At 38.1% G+C, this 21,437-nt stretch overlaps 1 protein-coding gene across 1 annotated transcript in view; it reads left to right on the forward strand.

Moving 5' to 3' along the window:
• Window positions 1-21,437, forward strand: part of Efcab3 (EF-hand calcium binding domain 3) — a 419,664-nt gene that overhangs the window by 17,287 nt on the left and 380,940 nt on the right. Inside the window, exons 7-10 of the mRNA XM_076543522.1 lie at window positions 6-149; window positions 2,802-2,876; window positions 6,595-6,738; window positions 10,792-10,863. Of these exons, the coding sequence (XP_076399637.1) occupies window positions 6-149; window positions 2,802-2,876; window positions 6,595-6,738; window positions 10,792-10,863 (435 nt within the window). The remainder of the gene's footprint in view (window positions 1-5; window positions 150-2,801; window positions 2,877-6,594; window positions 6,739-10,791; window positions 10,864-21,437) is intronic.

Consider the following 21,437-nt stretch of genomic DNA (forward strand, 5'->3'; position numbering starts at 1 on the left):
TGCAGCACTTCCCAAAGCCTGCATGATTTTTAGTAAAGTTCGACAGGGTAAGATTTACGTGAATGACTTACCAGTGATCCTTCACAACTTGAAAATTTCCATGAGTGACTCCGAAATGCGACAGGTTCTGAAGACTGTTGACATTGACGGTGAGTTTCCTCTCAAGGTCTTGCACACGTAAATGTAAGTTATGTTTAGTAGATTAATTACAGGCGATGGAAAGGCTAAATGTCAAATATTTACAAGACACAATTTTTTATTATGTTTTGAAAACATTATTTACAATGCTATTAAAGGGTTATACTTCAGGTGACTATAATTGGATTGATTACTACATTGGATTATGGTACAGTCTCATCATTGGACTAGGAGTGAGCTGCTTTATTTTTTAATAGTAATGCTATATTAACAATGAAATAAGTACCCAACCCAGTCTCTCCAGATGAGACCTAAGACCTTGATAAAATTTGCATCTATCCATAAAGTTCATGAATCAGCCCATTTTCTAGTTTCTTCAGTTTAAGGAAAGTACTGAGTTATATGCGCTTTATTCCCCTTTAATATATTTTCATTGTTATGGGATATGTTTTTAAAAAATTTAAAACATTGTGTCTATTAAAAATTTTTTTTTACAAAGTTTGTCATGATACCTATAATCTTTATATTAATATTATATAAACTAGATTCCTTTTGTATTTTTGTATGCTACCTCTTGTTTGCTCAATAATTTGTGTGCTATTATCCTGTGTGAATACATCATATTTTGTCTTTCTGTTGCCTGAACCTGGAATAAGCATTCCGATGTGACGAAAGTGGAAGCCAGGGTAGTTCCTGATTGGTGTTGGTCCACTGGTGACACCAGTGACATGCCTCTCTTCACTCTCATTGGTGTTGGAATGCTTATTCCGGAAAGATGCCGGCTACAACACCACTATCTCACTGATGAGTGTGGGGGTTCTTTCCAAGTCTGCCATGATACATTTCCTGATGTGTGCAACTTTTTTTTTTTCTCAAGACAGAATTTCTCTATGTAGTTCTGGCTGTCCTGGAACTCACTTTGTAGATGAGGCTGGTCTCGACCTCACAGAGATCCACCTGCCTCTGCTTGCCAAGTGCTGGGATTAAAAGTGTGCGCCACCACCACCTGGAGATATGCGTAACTTTTAAATTTGATCTCATTATAATTTTCAAAATTGATGGTGGGAAGATAGTTTATGTCAAATTATGTTTTGAAGGTTTTGATATACTTGAAAAAGTAGATGATGGGAAAGGTTACTAATGTTTTATAGTCAGGTAGTATACACACCAGTATGTCAGCATTTTATGCCTGATTATATAGTTCACAATTTTTAGGAGTTAAGAAAAGCACACCATATCTTTGTGATTATAAATGGTTGTCATTTACTTTAGCCTAGCTTACATTGATTGATGTCAGAGAGAGAGAGAGAGAGAGAGAGAGAGAGTCAGAGAAGCCAGGTGTGGTGGTAAACACCTTTAATCCCAGTGCTTGGAAGGTCAAAATAGGAGAATCAGGAATTTAAGGTTATCCTTTGCTACATAATGAGTTCTAGGGCAGCCTGGGTTTCCTGAGACCTTGTGTTGAAAGTCCAGAGGAGGAAAAATTGTTGAAGAAAAATACACTTATGCTTGTATACCCTTTGTTTTTACTTTCATTTCTGAATATGTAATGCAGAAGCTAGAGTGCTTTGTGTGTGTGTGTGTGTGTGTGTGTGTGTGTGTGTGTGTGTGATTTTGGGGGGCTAGCAAGATGGCTCAGCAGTTATGAATGTTTACTCTTCTTGTGGAGGGTCAGAGTTTGGTTCCCAGCCTCCATGTTTGGTGGCTTGTAACCATCAGTAACTTCTGCTCCGGGAGGTCTGATGCCCTCTTCTGGCCTCTGCAGGAACTTACACTCACAGGCGGATACCCTCCCCACCCCCACAGACAGACAGACACACAGACACACACACACACACACACACACACACACACACACACACACACACACGCATAATTACAAATATACATTTGATGAAATCATGAGTAAAGACCAGGAAAGTACTGATAATCCTAGTCCATGTCATTCTTATTATTACCGAAACACATACTGTGTAGATGTAACCAACTGTCTTATTAAATAAGAAACACAGAACCAATGTAAAAGAGAAAGCCGAGAGGTCAGAGCTAAGAGCTAAAACCTTACCCTTCCTGCGGTGGTCCTACCTCCCCAAAAGAGAGCTACTTCCTGTGTGTTTGTCTTTAATATAGTCTTTCTGTTCTGCCTTCTCATTGGTTGTAAATCCAAACACATGACTGCCTCGTCACTGCCTGTAAGTACAGCCTTCCAGGTCTTAAAGGCGTATGTCTCCAATGCTGGATGTATCCCTGAACACAGAGATCTATGGGATTAAAGGCGTGCGCCACCACTGCCACGCTCTTTCTATGGCTCTAATAGCTCTGACCCCCAGGCAACTTTATTTATTAACATACAATGAAAATCACATTTCAGTACAAATAAAATACCACCATAATACTGTTTATTATTTAATATGGCATTCAAACTTTTTCCTGGTAAGTTCTCTCTCTCTCTCTCTCTCTCTCTCTCTCTCTCTCTCTCTCTCTCTCTCTCTCCTCTCTCCATCTCTCCATCTCCATATATATTCTCCACACAATGTAAAAATGTGACTGCTTTTGCATACAAACTATTATATTCTGACATCAGTTAATTATACCTACATTTTCAGCTTAATAAGTTTACTGATGGACTTCTTTTTTTCTTGTTTCTGAACCATTTTTTATAGTTAATGGAATACTGGATTTCACAGGTTTCCTTAAGGCCAGGAATGATACTTCTCAATTGGCCTCTCAGGATCCAGGTAAAAATAATATCAAAAGTATAGAAGAGAATGGTTTTGATAGTAACTGGTTTTATTATGTTTTTAGAATCTCATTTCCTTTTACTCCATAGTCTAGTAGAGGCAAATTAGACATGAGTATTTATAAAGATTGTTTTCTCTCTCTCTCTCTCTCTCTCTCTCTCTCTCTCTCTCTCTCTCTGTGTGTGTGTGCGTGTGTGTGTATTCCATGTGTGTGAAGGTATCCATGGAGGTCAGAGGAGAGCATCAGATACCACGGACCTGGTTGTTATAAGCCGTCTGATAAAGGTCCCAGGAACCAAATTCTGGTCCTCAGAAAGAACGGCAAGCCCTCTCAAGGGCTGAGCCACCTTCATCCCCTGTTTTTTTTTTTTTTTTCATAAAAGACTTAGATTAGGGCCAGCAAGATGGCTTTCTGGGTAAAAACACTTGCTACTCAATCCTGACAACCTAATTCAATCCCTGGATCACACACATGCACGCACGCGTGCGCGCGCACGCACACACACACACACACACACACACACACACACACACACACACCCTAATTCAATCCCTGGATCACTGCTGCAGCATTATGACTTTCTATTGCCAAACTCCTGTGTCCTCTTTATGTAACTGCTAAATAACCATTAGATGAATTATTTTATTTTTTATGTATGTATACATATATGTTCATGTGTATATATAGGTGTGCACATGTCACAGTGTGTGTATGGAGGTCAGAGGACACCTTGAGTGCTGATCCTAGCTTTTTGCCTTATTTGAGACAGGGCCTCTTTGTTCTTCCTGCTCTGGACACCGGCCTAGCTGGTTTGTGAGCATCCAGCGACTCTCCTGTCTTCTTCCCCATCTCACGATAGGAATCACAGACATGCGACACCATGCCTGGTTTTATGGGGGTCCTGGGGATCAGAACTCAGATCGTCATACTTTGCCTCAAACTGTTTACCATCTCTCTAGCCCTTAGACTAGTTCATTTTTAAAATTTAACTTGCATGCTCATCTGGCACGTATTTTTACCCCCTGAGCCACCTCTATTGACTATTTTCTGGAAAGGACCTCCTTCCCTAGCCAGCCATAAACCTATATTCATGTTGATTTCATTTTTGCATCCGTGTTTTTGTACTGTGTGTGCTTGTTTTCCATTTTGTCTCACTTTTCTCCATTGACAGTACTTTCCCCACTCTATCAAAAATCTAATTTCTTCCTAAAACTTCAGATACTTATTGACTTCCTGACTACTTATTTCACATTACAAATAAATGATAAAGTGATTGGAAGGATTACTCACGTTAGTTATAGAAACAGTACCTCCAAAAATCTGAGACTGTTAGTGTTTCTCATTTACTCATTGGGCAAGATCAAGTTCTTAGCTCAGTCCTTGGGATCGTGTGTTTTTAAAGTCAACCATACTGTTTCTTTAGACTCAAGAATACATGAGTGAAGAAGTATTCTCATTCCCGGAAAAGCAAGCAAAACTCTTGTTTTTCATTCACCCACATAATGTCATTAAACACCTGTCATGTGTGCAGTAGCCACAGGTGCCATAGTCACACATGCAGTATCCACAGGTGCCATAGTCACAGTGCAATAGTCACATATGCAGTAGCCACAGGTGCAATAGTCACACATGCAGTATTCACATGTGCAGTAGTCACAGTGCAATAGTCACACATGCAATATTCACATATGCAGTAGCCACAGGTGCAATAGTCACACATGCAGTATTCACATGTGCAATAGTCACAAGTGCAGTAGTCACATATGCAGTAGTCACATATGCAGTAGTCACAGTGCAATAGTCACACATGCAGTATTCACAGTTGCAGTAGTCACATATGCAATAGTCACATGTGCAGTAGTCACAGGTGCAGTAGTCACAGTGCAATAGTCACATATGCAATAGTCACAGGTGCAGTAGTCACAGGTGCCATAGTCACATATGCAGTATTCACAGGTGCAGTAGTCACACATGCAGTAGTCACAGGTGCAGTATTCACATATGCAATAGTCACAGGTGCAGTAGTCACAGTGCAATAGTCACAGTGTAATAGTCACACATGCAGTATTTACATGTGCAATAGTCATACATGCAATCTTCACATATGCAATAGTCACAGGTGCAGTAGTCACATATGTAATAGTCACAGTGCAATAGTCACAGGTGCAGTATTCACAGGTGCAGTAGTCACACGTGCAGTATTCACAGGTGCAATAGTCACATATGCAATAGTCACACGTGCAGTATTCACAGGTGCAATAGTCACATATGCAATAGTCACAGGTGCAGTAGTCACATATGCAATAGTCACAGTAGTCACATATGCAATAGTCACAGGTGCAGTAGTCACATATGCAATAGTCACAGGTGCAGTAGTCACATATGCAATAGTCACAGGTGCAGTAGTCACATATGCAATAGTCACAGGTGCAGTAGTCACAGGTGCAATAGTCACAGTAGTCACATATGCAATAGTCACATATGCAATAGTCACATATGCAGTAGTCACACATGCAATAGTCACAGATGCAGTATTCACAGGTGCAGTAGTCACAGTGCAATAGACACATATGCAGTATTCACAGGTGCAGTATTCACATATGCAATAGTCACAGGTGCAGTAGTCACAGTGCAATAGGTGAGATACTTGGCTCGTTTTTCCCTTTTGATTCTTTATTTCCTGTTGAGATTTCCTTCAAATTCCCATGATGTTGGGCTTCCTTGTCTACTTGCCATCTGACTTAAGACCTTTTTTCTGACTGTAGATTTATTCGTGTGGACCCCTAAGTACTTCATAGTTGTTAAACCAGCACTTACGTTTGAGTCTCTATTTCTTGGGTTTCAAAATCTTGGTTTCCTGTATTTATTTTACATTTACAATTTAAATGTTCTGAGAGTAGTCAAGTTTCTTTTATTCTCTTTAAAAACAACACACATAATATTTATTTTTTAAATTTAGATATAAGATGTCTATGTATTGAACCCTAAAAGAACTTCAGCCCCTCCTAGCTTATTACAAGTTTAATATTGACTTTAGAATATTCTTGTTCTATTTTGAGACAGGGTTTCATGTCACTCAGACTGACTTTGAATTTGCTATGTAGCTGAGGCTAGCTGTGAATTCTTGATTGTCCTGTCTCTACCTCCTAAGAACTGGAGTTATTATAAGCATGTGCCACCACACCCAGTTAGAATGCTTTTAATATACCACTATTAACATATATGCCCACAAATACATGTATATATAATACAAATGTTTTGTCAAGGCAAATGAGTTACCAGTTAGTAACATGGGAGAATCAGAGGACCTAGATCTAATAGAATCTAAAAAACAAAACAAAACAAAAAAACAAAACAACAGAGCACATTAATGGGAATCAGGAGATCGCTCCCCATTTTCCTCAGTGCTGTAGCCCATGTCCCATACCCATAATTAAACTCATTGGTTTAACAGTAGCAACAAAAGACCTGGAGGTAGAAGGGGAAGGGATTGATTGGTAAGAGTGTTCAGAACACTCTGGGGAAGGGAACAAGGGAAGGGTAAGGCAGGTGATTACGGTTGACATATTGTGTATGTGTGAAATGTCACAGTGAAAACTATGTGTCTGGGTTCCTTTTTCCTTATTGGGTTATTGGTACAGAATCAGGCTGTTCTCCCTGAAAAGCTGTGGATTTTCACAGCTCAACCATTTTTGTTCATTTTTTTCCCTCCAGAATTTCAAAATGTCTTGAAGACTTTTTCTAAGATGAAAGATGGTCGTGTAGCCGTTGATGAAGTGGCTGCTTTTTTGGATAACATGGCTATTCCAGTAAACCCTGAGACACTCAAGGACATAATAAATCACTCTTACATGGACAGTGAGTTATTTGAATTTTGCTGATTAGTTCTGCTACACATTATTTGCCTCCATGTCTTCGTTTCTCTTTTGATTTTACCCTTTGCTACTGGTACTGCTTATAGATATCAGTAGTAAAAATTAGTGTATAAAACGCATGAGAAAATTCTAAAATTATTCTATTTTGGTATATTCCCCCAAAGTTAAGAATAAAATGAACTTTAAAAATTTCAGCATTGCCAGGTATGGCATCATAACACTTTTAATTACAGCTCTTGGGAGGCAGAGGTAGGCAGACTTCTATGAGTCAGAGGCTATTCTGGTTTCTGTGAGTTCCAGGCCAACCACAGATAGTCACATGGTGAGACTCTGTCTTAAAAACAAACATCTTAACATTGGGGTGGTGAAAGAGCGCAGTTGGTGAAGTGCTTATTGTCTTGTTGTCATGAATACTTGACCACACACATGTATGTGTATATATATATACATATGCACATACACAATAAAAACAAATTAGAAATTCAAATCTTAAAACATTCAGCTTCATCTCATTTTCAATGGTCACTTCCTGTCTTTATAGATGGGTCATTTCTTATAGCAGGAAGGAGGAGTGTTGACTTCAGAAATGAGGAGACACACAAATCTTGAATTCCCAATTTTATTATGTAGTTTTGACTAAAATTCCCTATCCTGTTTGATTATTCTCTATGCAACATAGCTTGATTTAAAATATTGTAAGGCTATATGAGAGGTTCTTTATTATGCTAACATTTGACCAAAGGATAGCCTACAATAATAGATTGGTTAGTGACTGATTAAATGATTTAGTCCTTCAACAAGCTATTTAGTTATTTAATATCTACTGTGCCTAGAGTAATGATAGGTAGAATAAAGATGGATAAAATAGTTCTATTGTGGAGAGGACCATGATTATAGATTATAATGCTCTGTGGTAAATGCCTATAGTGGGGTGTTTGTAGGTTGCCATTGGAAGTACCAGGGAGAGATTAGCAGAGAAGGTGATGTCTGAACTAAATACTGAAGGATCAGTAGAGTTAACTGAGTGAAGTGCTGGTGAAGAATGAGAGAGACAGTGTAGGGTGGTACAACAGTTTGTATAAATATGGCAGAAAAAAATCAGATAATATTTTTAAGTGGGCTCCACTGGCTTTTGTCATTTTCTAGGGGTGACTTTGTAGTGGTTTGAAGATAGAACCTAGCTATGTATAGTTCCATGGGTTTGTTATTTATTTGTTTGGTTTAACATTTTAAAAAATTTATTTGAGTCATTTTGCCTGCATATAGATATATGCACCACACGCATGCCTGGTTCCCACAGAGGCTAGGAGAGGGATCATATCTCCTGGAACCAGAGCTACAGACAGTTGTGAGCAGTTGTGGGTGCTGGGAACTGAACTTTAGTCTTTTGCAGGAGCAACATGTGTTCTTAACTGTTATCTCTCAAGACCCGGGTCTTTTTGGTTTTGAAGCAGGATCATTCTCTGCAACTCAGACCTGCCTAGAACTCATTTTGTAGCCTAGGCTGGCTTTGAACTTGTGGAAATCCTTCTGCTTCAGCCTCCCAGAACTGTAGGTTATTATTTATGATGAGCTCTTGGATGGTAGATGTGAGTAGTGTTCGTAAAAGTGGAGATTTTAAAAGACAAGTTTCAAGCCATATCATTTGATAGTCTTTAGTGTATACCTTACCAGGAGCAACAGGTTATATGTGAAACTATCGCAGACCCTCGTGTTTGGTTTATGGTTTTGTCAGAACAGAAATAAAATATCACACAACCATTACAGTGGAATTTATGTTCCAAATTGCTTTTGTAACATTTATGTCTCAAACCTAAGCACTAAGTGTGCAAATATTAAGTCCATTTTCATCAAGCTTTTTTTTTTTTTTCATATGTGTGTATGTGTCTAAGCAAGAGGTTGAATTTGGGTATCTTCCTCTATGGCTTTCCTTTTATTGTTCTTAGAGAAAAGGTCTCTCACTGAGCCTACAGCTTGTCATTTTGCTGAACTAGCTGGCTGGTGAGGCTGGGGATCTGCATGTCTTCATCTCCTCCAGCTCTGGGCCCACCGGTGTGCATTGCTCAGCCTGACTTTCACGGGTGCAGGGTGTTTCACCTCAGGCCTTCATGCTTCCTGCAGCAAGCACTCTACCCACAGAGCCCTCTCCCCAGTCCCATGCTGTTGCTCAATATTTTACCCTCAGTATTTAGAAGGGTGCTTCTAGCACATATAACTGCGAATACATATGTGTTGAATTAATAATTAGGATCTTTTTGTTCCACCCCCTCCAACCAATGAGGTGTTTTTTGTCATGTTAATAAGTTGGCTAAAATTTAAACAAAATAATTTCTTCTAAAGAAGGTCCTTAGAGCTTGGGAGATGGCTCAGTGGGGAAAGGGCTTACTTTATTAAACATAAGGCTTGAGTTTGGATTCCCAACACCCATGTAAAAGCCAGGCACGTGTACTTGTAATCCCGGTGATGGTGGGTAGGGATGTGGAGACAGGCTTATCTTGGGAACTTGCTGGCCAGTCAGTCTAGAAAAAAATGGTGAGCTTTAAGTCTTGTCCCCCCAAAATAAAGTGGAGAGCAATAAAGGGAGACATTCTAATGTCAACCTCTGATGTCCACACATGTATGCACAGGCATGCTCATCTGCATACACATGTACCCCCCCACACACACACACAACAAACACACACAACATCACAAAGAAGATCTTTGTCTTTTACCTATTAAAATAATCTCTCTGTGCTGGGGGTATTGGGGTTTGAACCCAGGGCCTCAGGCATGCTAGATAAACACTCTGCCAGTTCCATACCTCCCAAACCCATGAAAACCGTCTTAAAGGTATATTTGATGCTGAGAATTAAAAATCAATGGGGAGGTTCCTAACCTCAGCAGAGAAGCAAGTTAAAGTTTCCCAATGAGAAAATAACAGGAATTTGGTGCAGAGTACTGGCTCAGTACTATAAGAAGACTGATGGAAAAGTGGAGGGGTAGCGACCTAGCAATTGATAGAGAATATCCACACAACCTCAAACTGTAGCATAATTGCTTTTTGTGCTTTTCTCATTAATTACAAATAATTGGTTAAAGGAGAAAGGCCTATAGGTTGTGTGTTGGCTCTCCCTGAGGTAGAGAGATGACAGTGTATAGATACTGATGTGAGGTCAAAAATCTATGGGAGCTGGGTGTGGTGGCACATGCTTGTGAGCCTAGCCCATGCCTGTGAGCCTGGCACATGTCTGTGATCCCAGCACTTGGAAGATATAACCAAGAGGGTTGCTGTGGTTTAAGGACAGCATGGACTATACAATGAGTTCCGAGTCAGCTTGGGCTATAGCCTGAGATATTATCTCAAAAACAAAGCCAAAACAATCTTTGGAGTAGAAAATTTGACTATGGAAGTACAAACTGCTCAGAAACCTTCAGCATTTGGGTAGATACTGATTTTTTTTTATAGTATGTGGGGTCTCGGCTGTTTTGCTTAAATTTTAAGGGAGATAATGACTTTAGGGAACAAAGATTTGGACCACCCACTTGTGCTACACATATAGAGGCACTGACGCTTTAGATGTGCTTCTAGCATCTCTGACTTTGTGCTGTTCTTTACAGCCTTTGGGATATTTTGTTTATTAAAAATCATTTTTAAGTGATAGGAAGTAGATATTTTGCTAAAAATTGGGGAAAATAATTGAAATACACAGTCTCCATTCTAGAAATTGAGACAAAGGAGTAAATACTTGAAGTAATATCTATAGTAAATCCTATTAAATTTTATAAAATGTTAATCTGATTGTTTAGATACTTAAATTGTTTCCTTTGATAAAGAAACTTTTATTAAAGGGAAAACTGTGCTCTTAATTTTATACTTCCTTGTGCATCGAATTATAAATGAACAATTCCAGATAGTCTTCAGAATTCATAATGGCTGGCTCTCTGATTCCACCTGCATACACTTTTGAATCATATTCATATTCTGTTCAGGTTGGCAGCTATATGTGTGTTCAAAAGTAAATAGAAGTACTTTAAGTTACTCTTTCTATTACAGGTAACCACACGGTGGATATTGGGGACATTATATTTACTCTGGATGAACTGCAACAACAATATGAAGATGTTTGTAAGGGACCTTTGTGGCTATAAGTTTTGTTTATAAGTAATCTTTAAGTTAACTCCTAGCCCACAGTTTTTAAATCTTATAATGGATATTGAGCCTCTTCCCCTAACCATCTATCTACTCAGGGAGACCAAAATAGAACATTTTGTAAGAACATCTTTGTAATAGAACTTTCCCTGACATTAGTTCCTTATATGTGTACCATCTCCCATAAATGTGCACTTACATGCATGCACACACACACACACACACACACACACACACACACACACACACAAATCTATAGTGATGATATAAGTGAGTTACATACCATGAATTATAGTATTAGACTAATCTGAATTTGTGCACTTTTATCACTTTTATTGGAGTGTTATAGTTTTTTGTGTCTCTTTGTTACTAATTAGTTCTTTTTGATACAGGATCTCAAGACACAATGTTCTCAAACTTACTGTATAGCCAAGTTTGACCTTAAGCTCCTGATTCTCTTACCGGTACCTCCCAAGTGCTAGTTATGGGTTTACTATGGCATCATGCCTGACACCCTTTGGCATTTTTCATAAGATAGGATTGATAGTATTGTTTCTGTTTGTTTCTGTTTGTCTGGGACAGTCTTTGCATTTTGCTTTGAAGAGACAGCATTGCTGAATAAAGTATCTCAGTTGCAGTTGTTTTCTATATCACTGAATGTATCATGCCATTTTTCCTCACCTATAAAGTATCAGCTGAAATGTGATGTTTGCTGTTGAAGGTTCCTTATATATTGTTTTCTTTTGCTGTTTAATGATCCTCCTTTTGTATTTGCTGTTTGGTTGTTTGCTTGCAACAGGTCTTGATGGCATCTTGTTTGGGTTGAATCTCATTGGAGTCCCCAGACTTTCTTGTACTTGAATATTTTTATATTTCCCAAGATTTAGAGGTTTTATTTTTTTTACTATTTAAAAAAATATTCTCTCTCCAATGACTTCTTGAGTCTTGCTTTCTAAAAAAAAATGTTGATTTATTTTTAATGATGTGTATGTGGTGGTAGTTGTGGGTAGATATGTGTACTTGAGTGCATTTTGCCTGCAGAGGCCAGAGGTGTGGGATTCCCCTGAAACTGGAGTTACAGGTGGTTGTGAGCCATCTAATGTGGGTGCTGAGAATCAAACTTGGGTCCTCTGGAATAGGTCCTCTGGAATGTGTGCTCTTCAGAGCTGAACCATTTCTCTATTCCTCCTACTCTTATTTTTTTATGTAAACTTTTTACCTCCAAATTGTCCTTCTTTATTCTCACAAACTCCCTATAAATTTGAGTATTTTCTTTTAGCCCTGTTCCACATATCCAATAAGTTTTCTTTGTTCTTTTTCATTATTTGTTCTTAGGATTGCATATTTTAGTTTCTGTCTTTGAGATTTTTTCTAGTTGATTTGTTCTGCTTTACATTGTTATATTTTTCATCTCATTCACTACATTTAAGTTCCAGATTTCTTAATCTTATAAACTGAATTTCTCTGTTAAATTTGTAATTTTGAATATTACCTTTCATGTGGAATAGAGTTAGTTTTCTGTGTATTATGAAAATTTGTTTTGAAATATTTGTCAGACAGTTTGTATGTTTACATTTCTTTGGAGTCAGATAATAAGAGATTATTGTCTTCTTTTGGTCATGTTATATAATTTTCATGCTTCTTGCTGCTTTATGTTGATGTTTGTACTAGAAACAGGCCTTTTCCAAGTTGACTTCTGGAAAAGCCATTTGAAGGTAGTCAGCCTATCCAGATAACAGGCAGGCTATTTTATGTGGTCCAAATTTCAAAGTAGAAGTCTCAAAGATGTTCTAAAAAGTTTATATCATTTTATGAACTACTGTTTTGCTATCATAAATGTATGTACATCAGTGCATGCCTGGTGCCTACAGAGGCCAGAAGAGTAGGTAGGATCCCTTGGAACTGAAGTTAAGGATGGTTGTGAACCACCATGTGCTAGAAGCCAAACTTGAATCCTCTGCAAGAGCTGTAAATACTCTTAACCTCTGAGTCATCTCTTCAACCTTCAAAAATTTAATTATTATTAATTTACTATAACTCATTTCTCCTCATTAGGTGGCAGCTAAAGACTTATACCATCATCCTTAATGACTTTTAAAGATTTAGAACCTAAATATTTTCTTCAGATTATTCTCATACAGATCAAACTATGAAATGTTTCTATTTTTTAGAAGAAATGGCTTCATATTCAAGATTATATTTTTGCTCTGTAAAATTGTTGTATTTTCTCTGATTGTAGGCATTTGGCAATCTGTAGATATAGTGAATCTTTCTTGCCAGACTTTCTTTGGGATCACCAGCTTCCCAATAATGACACAGAAATTTCTTATTAGTTATGAAAGCTTGACCTTTAACTTAGGCTTGTTCCCAACTAGCTCTTATAACTCAAAATAACATGTTTCTGTTAATCTATGTTCTGCCACATGGCTTTTTATCTCTCCTCCATTCTGTAGTCTGACTTCCTCAGTGTCTGTCTGGCATCTCTAGTACACCTAGATACTAGTCCTGAGTTTCTCTCTCTCCCCAAAAGCCCTGCCTATTCTCTCCTGCCTATTTATTGGCCATTTAGCTCTTTATTAAATCAATCACAGTGACACATCTTCACACAAATACAAATATTCCACAACATTTCCCTCTTTTTGTCTAAATAAAAGGAAAGGTTTTTAACTCTAACACAGTAAAACTATAAACAATAAGAACAATTACCAAGTAAGAATTACATGCACAATGTCCAGTCCATTTGTATTTGGCAAATTTGGAGAAAATACTCTATTATCTATTCTATCTTCATGAATCCAATGTTTTATACTTTACCATTTTCTATTATAACTTATATTACCAACCTAAAAATATCCTTTTAGACCTTAAAACATTTTCTTAGATAAACAATTTAAGCTTTTATGTTTTTCAACCTTATTAATTTTATAACTACTATTTAAGTTTCTTTTCTAATTTTGGTAACAAGGAAAACTGTAAAACTATATTTATTCTTCAACCTCATCAGAGACCTGAGAAGGATAAAATATTACCTGAGTAAACAGGAAGTGCAGAGCAAGCAGCTTCTAAAACTATAGAAATGACAGAGATATCTGGCTGCTTGGACAGTCCCCCAAGGTTCCTCTGAAACATTTGGGCATCCATCTTAGACCTACAGGCCTAGAATATCTGGCAGACTTTTTGTGAAGCAGGAATTTTGAAGGACTATCCTACCTTGTCTTAGCAAAGTTTGTCAGCCACTTCCCTTTGTGTCCTGCTTGTCCAATTTGTAGAACATACTGTCAGCAGTCAAGGCAAGGGCAGTTTCTTGCCCAGTGGCTAAATTTGCCACAATGAAAGCAAACTCCATATGGAGGTTCTTTGATACCCATCATCCATTTTTGAAGTAACTGGTGCTGCCAGGAGCAGATGTGTTTCACTGTCATGAAGCCTTATGTTATTAAAACACCTTAAATGCTATATTCTGTAGGCCTCTGAAGTGTTTTTTTTTTTGGTTTTTCGAGACAGGGTTTCTCTGCGTAGCTTTGCGCCTTTCCTGGAACTCACTTGGTAGCCCAGGCTGGCCTCGAACTCACAGAGATCCACCTGGCTCTGCCTCCCGAGTGCTGGGATTAAAGGCGTGTGCCACCACTGCCCGGCATGAGAAGTTACTAGATTTTTTTTTTTAAATTGTAGTTTTTTGGTTTTTCTTTTTCTTTTCTTTTCTTTGGTTTTTTCGAGACAGGGTTTCTCTGTGTAGCTTTGCACCTTTTCCTGGAACTCACTTGGTAGCCCAGGCTGGCCTTGAACTCACAGAGATCTGCCTGCCTCTGCCTCCCGAGTGCTGGGATTAAAGGCGTGCGCCACCACTGCCCGGCGCCTCTGAAGTGTTTTAAGACCACCTTTTTTTATCTAACATATATCTCTGTTTGACCTTGAAAACATACTTAACATGACTTCAAGTTTGATTGTTATAGATGACTAACTACTAACTTCTATTTCTTAATTATTCTAAATAGTTTGTGATAATAGCTTTCAAGGACTAGAATTTTACAATATATTTTTTTACTTTTTAAATTTTTTAATTTACTTTTGATATTATTAAGAGATTTTCTATTCATTCTACATATCAACCACAGATTCCCTTGTCCTCCCTCCTCCCACCCTTTATCCTCCCTCCCAACCCATGCCCCATTCCCACCTTCTCCAAGGCAAGTCCTCCCATGTGGAGTTAGCAGAGCCTGGTACATTCAGTTGAGGCAGGTCCTCCCCTCATGCACCAAGGCTGTGCAAGGTGTCCTACCATAGGCTCCAAAAAGCCCACTCATACACCAGGGATGGATCCCAATCCCACTGCCAGGGGGCCCCCTAAATAGTTCAAGCTAAACAACTGTCTATCCTGAGGGCCTAGTCCAGTCCCATGGGGGCTCCACAGCTATTGGTCTACAGTTCATGAGTTTCCACTAGTTTGGCCTGGCTGTCTCTGTACATTTCCCCATCATGATCTCAATGTCCCTTGCTCATAGAATCCCTCCTCTCTCTCATCAGCTAGACTCCCAGAGCTTGGCCTGGTGCCCAGCTGTGGATCTCTGCATCTGCTTCCATCAGTTACTGAATGAAAGCTCTATGATGACAGTTAGGATATTCACCAATCTGATTACTGGAGTAGGCCAGTTCAAGCACTCTCTTGACTATTGCTAGTAGGTGGGATTATCCTTGTGGATTCCTGGGAAGTTCCCTAGCACCCTGTTTCTCCCTATTCCCATGACATTCATTCTCCATTCATCATGATACCTCTTTCTTTGCTCTCCCATTCTGTCCCAGTTCTAGCTTGAACATCCCATTTCCCTATGTTCTCATCCCCCATCCTCTACTCTCCATTGCTCTCCCTTACCCCCAGTTTGCTCATGGAGATCTCATCTATTTCTCCTTCACAGGGTGATCCATGCCTCCCTCTTAGAGTTCTTGTTAGCTAGCTTCTCTGGAGCTGTGGGTTATATATAGTCTGATTATCCTTTGCTTTACATCTAATATCCACTTATGAGTGAGTACATGCCATGTTTGTCCTTCTGAATCTGGGTTACCTCATTCAGGATGATATTTTCTAGTTCTGTCCATTTGCCTGCAAATTTTATGATGTCATTGTTTTTACTGCTGAGTATTACTCCATTGTATATATGTGCCACATTTTCTTTATCTATTCTTCAGTTGAGAGGCATCTAGGTTGTTTCCAGGTTCTGGCTATAATGCTGCTATAAACATAGTTGAGCATATGTCCTTGTGGTATGATTGAGCATTCCTTGGATATATGCCCAAGAGTGGTATAGCTGGGTCTTGAGGAAGATTGATTCCTAATTTTCTAAGAAACCACCATGCTGATTTCCAAAGTGGCTATACAAGTTTACACTCCCACCAACAGTGGAGGAGTGTTCCCCTTGCTCCGCATCCTCTCCAGCATAAGCTGTCATTAGTGTTTTTGATCATAGACATTCTGACAGATGTAAGATGATATCTCAGAGTCATTTTGATTTGCATTTCCCTGATGACTAAGGATGTTGACCAATTCCTTAAATGTCTTTCAGCCACTTGAGATTCTTCTGTTGAAGATTCTCTGTTTAGCTCTGTAGATTGTTGGATATTTTGATGTCTAGTTTATTGAATTCTTTATATATTTTGGAGATCAGCCCTCTATCAGATGTGGGGTTGGTGAAGATCTTTTCCCATTCTGTAGGCTGTCATTTTGTCTTATTGACCATGTCCTTTGCCCTACAAAAGCTTCTCAGTTTCAGAAAGTCCCATTTATTAATTCTTGCTCTCAGTGTCTGTGCTACTGGTGTTATATTTAGAAAGTGGTCTCCTGTGCCAACGTGTTCAAGAGTACTTCCCACTTTCTCTTCTATCAAGTTCAGTGTAATTAGATTTATGTTGAGGTCTTTGATCCACTTGGACTTGAGTGTTGTGCATGGCGACAGATATGGATCTTATTTGTAATCTTCTACATGTTGACATCCAGTTGCGCCAGCACCATTTGTTGAAGATGCTTTCTTTTTTCCACTGTACAGTTTTGGCTTCTTTGTCCAAAATCAGGTGTTCATAGGTATGCAGATTAATGTCAGGGTCTTCAATTCAATTCCATTGGTCTACATGTTGGTTTTTATGCCAATACCAAGCTGTTTTTATTTCTCTAGCTCTATAGTAGAGCTTGAGGTCAGGGATCATGATACCTCCAGAGGTTGCTTTATTGTACAGGATTCTTTTAGCTATCCTGGGTTTTTTGTTTTTTCATATGAAGTCGAGTATTGTACTTTCCAGATATGTGAAGAATTGTGTTGGTATTTTGATGGGGATTGCATTGAATCTGTAGATTGCTTTTGGTAAGATTGCCATTTTTACTATATTAATCCTACCTTTCCCTGAGCATGAGAGATCTTTCCCTTTTCTGATACCTTCTTCGATTTCTTTCTTCAGAAACTTGAAGTTCTTGTCATACAGATCTTTCACTTGCTTAGTTAGAGTTACCCCAAGGTATTTTATATTATTTGTGGCTATTGTGAAGGGTAATGTTTCTCTGATTTCTTTTTCAGCCCATTATAATTTGTATATAGGAGGGCTACTGATTATTTTGAGTTAATCTGCCACATTACTAAAGGAATTTATCAGCTGTAGGACTTCCTTAGTAGAATTTTTGGGATCACTTATGTATACTATCATATTGTCTGCAAATAGTGAAAATTTGACTTGTTCCTTTCTAATTTCTATCTTCTTGATCTCCTTTTGTTGTCTTATTGATATAGCTAGAACTTCAAGTACTATCTTGAATAAATATGGGGAGAGCTGACAGCCTTGTCTTGTTCCTGATTTTAGTGGAATCGCTTTGAGTTTCTCTCCATTTAATTTGATGTTGGCTGTTGGCTTGCTATAAATTGCCTGTATTATGTTTAGGTATGTTCCTTTTATTCCTGATCTCTTCAGGACCTTTATCATGAAGGGGTGTTGGATTTTGTCAAAGGCTTTTTCAGCATTTAATGAGATGATCATGTGGGTTTTTTTTTTTCTTTCAGTTTGTTTATATGGTGTATTACATTGACAGATTTTCATATGTTGAACCAACCTTGCATCCCTGGGATGAAGTCTACGTGGTCATGGTGAATAATTTTTTTGATGTGTTTTTGGATTTGGTTTGCCAATATTTTATTGAGTATTTTTGCATCCCTCATGTTCATGAGGAAGATTGGTCTGTAATTCTCTTTCTTTGTTGCATCTTTGTGTGGTTGGGATATCAGGGTAACTGTAGCCTCATAAAAAGAGTTTGGTAATGTTCCTTCTGTTTCTATTGTGTGGAATAATTTGAAGAGTATTGGTATTAGCTCTTCTTTGAAAAGCTGGTAAAATTTTGTGCTGAAACCATCTGGTCCTGGGCTTTTTTTTGTTTGAGGGACTTTTAATAACTGCTTCTATTTCCTTAGGGGTTATTGGTATATTTAAATTGTTTATCTGGTCTTGATTTAACTGAGGTATGTGGTACCTATCCAGAAAATCGTCCATTTCTTTTAGATTTTTCAGTTTTGTGGAGTACAGGTTTTTGAAGTATGACATGATGATGATTCTCTGGATTTTCTCATTGTCTGTTGTTATGTCTCCCTTTTCATTTCTGATTTTGTTAATTTGGGTGCTTTCTTTCTGCCTTTTGGTTAATTTGGATAAGGGCTTGTCTATCTTGTTGATTTTCTCAAAGAACCAACACTTTGTTTCATTGATTCTTTGAACTGTGCTCTTTGTTTCTATTTTATTGATTTCAGCCCTCAGTTTGATTATTTCCTGTGTCTTCTCCTCCTGTATGAGTTTGCTTCTTTTTGTTCTAGAGTTTTCAGGTGTGCCGTTAAGTCACTAGTGTGAGATTTCTCCATCTTCTTTACGTGGGCATTTAGTGCTATGAATTTTCCTCTTAGCCCTGCTTTCATAATGTCCCATAAGTTTGGGTATATTGTACATTCATTTTCATTGAATTCTAGGAAGTGTTTAATTTCTTTCTTTATTTCTTCCTTGACCCACTGGTGATTCACTTGGGCATTATTCAGTTTCCATGAGATTGTAAGCTTTCTGTAATTTTTGTTGTTGTTGAAATCTAACTTTAAGCCATGGTGGTCCAATAAAATACAGGAGGTTATCCCAGTTTTTTGTTTTTTGTTTTTGTTTTTTGTTTTTGGTATCTGTTGAGATTTGCTTTGTGATGGAGCATCATGGGGTGCTGAGAAGAAGGTATATTCTTTTGTGTTGGGGTGAAATGTTCTGTAGATATCTGTTAAGTCCAATTGAGTCATAATGTCTGTTAGTTCCCTTATTTCCCTGTTAAGTTTCTGCCTGGTGAGAGTGGGGTGTTGAAGTCGCCCACTACTAGTGTGTGGGGTTTGATGTACAATTTAAGCTTTAGTAATGTTTCTTTTATAAATGTGAGTCCCCTTGTATTTGAGGCATGAATGTTCAGAATTGAGACTTCATCTTAGTGGGTTTTCTCTGTGATAAATATGTAATGTCCTTCCTGATCTCTTTCAACTGATTTTAGTTTGAAGTTTATTTTATTAGATATTAGAATAGCTACTCCAGCTTGCTTCTTAAGTCCATTTGTTTGGAAAGTCTTTTCCCAACCTTTTACTCTGAGGTAGTGTCTGTCTTTGTAGTTGAGGTGTGTTTCTTGTATGCAGCAGAAGGATAGATCCTATTTTTATATCCATTCTGTTAGCTTGTGTCTTTTTATAGGCAAATTGAGACCATTGATATTAATGAATATTAATGACCAGTGATTGTTAATTCCTGTTATTTTTTGGTGAAGGTGTTGTATGTTTCCCTTCTTTGGTATTTGTTGATGTGGGATTATCTATTGCCTGTGTTTTCATGGCTGTATCTAATTTCCATAGGTTGGATTTTTCCTTCTAGTGCTTTCTGTAGGGCTGGATTTGTGGATAGGTATTATTTAAATCTGGTTTTATCATGGAATATTTTTTTACTCTGTCTATGGCGATTGAGAGTTTTGCTGGGTATAATAGTCTGGGTTGGCATCCATGATGTCTTAGTGTCTGCATAATGTCTGTCCAGGACCTTCTGGCTTTCAGAGTCTCCATGGAGAAGTCAGGTGTTATTCTGATGGGTCTGCCTTTATATGTTACTTGGCCTTTTCCCTTTGCGCTCTTAATATTTTTTTCTTTATTCTATATGTTTAGTGGTTTGATTATTATGTGGCAAGGGGACTTTTTTGGAATCCAGTCTATTTGGTGTTCTGTAAGCTTCTTGTATCTTCATAGGCATTTCCTTCTTTAGGTTGGGAAAATTTTCTTCTATGATTTTGTTGAATATATTTTCTGTGCCTTTGAGTTGGTATTCTTCTCCTTCTTCTATCCCTATTATTCTTAGCTTTGGTCTTTTTATGGTGTCCCAGATTTCCTGGATGTTTTGTGTTATGACTTTGTTGGCTTTAGAGTTTTCTTTGACTGATGAATCTATTTCTTCTATCGTATTTTCAATACCAGAGATTCTCTCTGAACTCTTGCATTCTGTTGGTTATGTTTGCATCTGTAGTTCATGTTTGTTTACTCAGATTTTCCTTTTCCATCATTCCCTTAGTTTGTGTCTTCTTTATTGTCTCTATTTCAGTTTTCAAATCTTGAACTGTTTCCTTCACCTGTTTAATTGTTTTTTCTTGGTTTTCTTGGCTTTCTTTAAGGGATTTGTTGATTTCTTCCAATTTTTTGTTTGTCTTTTCCTCGATTTCTTTATGGGAAGTTTTTGTTTCCTCTTTAAATTCCTCTATCATCTTCTTAAAGTCATTTTTAAGGTCAGTTTCTTTTGTTTCTTCTGTGTTGGGATGTTCTGGTCTTGCTGATGTAGAACCACTAGGTTCTGGTGGTGCCATATTGGTTTTTATGTAGTTGACTGTATTTTTGCATTGGCATTTACTATTCTCTTCCTCCACTTGGTGCAAGCAGTGTCTGTGTCTGAGGGAGCCTCTCTTGGTCTGATTGATACTCTTGGTCCAATTGGAGCTCTTGGTCCAATTGATGCTAATGGATCTGTGTCTCAGGGAGCAGCTGTAGTCTCAGAAGGTGGGTGGGTTTGGGGATGGAGTGGGGCTTATAGGTTACAGGGTCCTATGGGGGATGGTGGTAGTTTGGCCTGCCTGCAGGAGACCTGCCTGTTGGCCTGATACTGGGACTACAATAGGTGGTAGTGTGGGGGCACAGGGTTGTGCCCCTGGGCCCAAAGCCTAGAGACTAGGGTGTTCAGCTGTAAGAACAAAGACTCACCTCTTAGTCCAATCAGTGCTGTCAGCCTACATTACATTTTTAAATGAGTTGCATAGGTACAATACCTTAAATAAGAGTAGAAGCATACATATAGTATATTATAACAAAAATAACTTTAGACTTGTATCAATACACAAAAATCCATACTAATCTGGAATATTTGAGACTAGTAATTGCTTTTTAGTCTAAATGTAGATTTGACAATCTACCTTTCATCCTATCATTATTATACCCCCATTTTTTCTTTTCAGAAAGAGATCCCTGAATCTAACTTCC

Source organism: Peromyscus maniculatus, chromosome 8 (assembly GCF_049852395.1).
Source record: "Peromyscus maniculatus bairdii isolate BWxNUB_F1_BW_parent chromosome 8, HU_Pman_BW_mat_3.1, whole genome shotgun sequence".
Classification (NCBI taxonomy): Eukaryota; Metazoa; Chordata; class Mammalia; order Rodentia; family Cricetidae; genus Peromyscus; species Peromyscus maniculatus.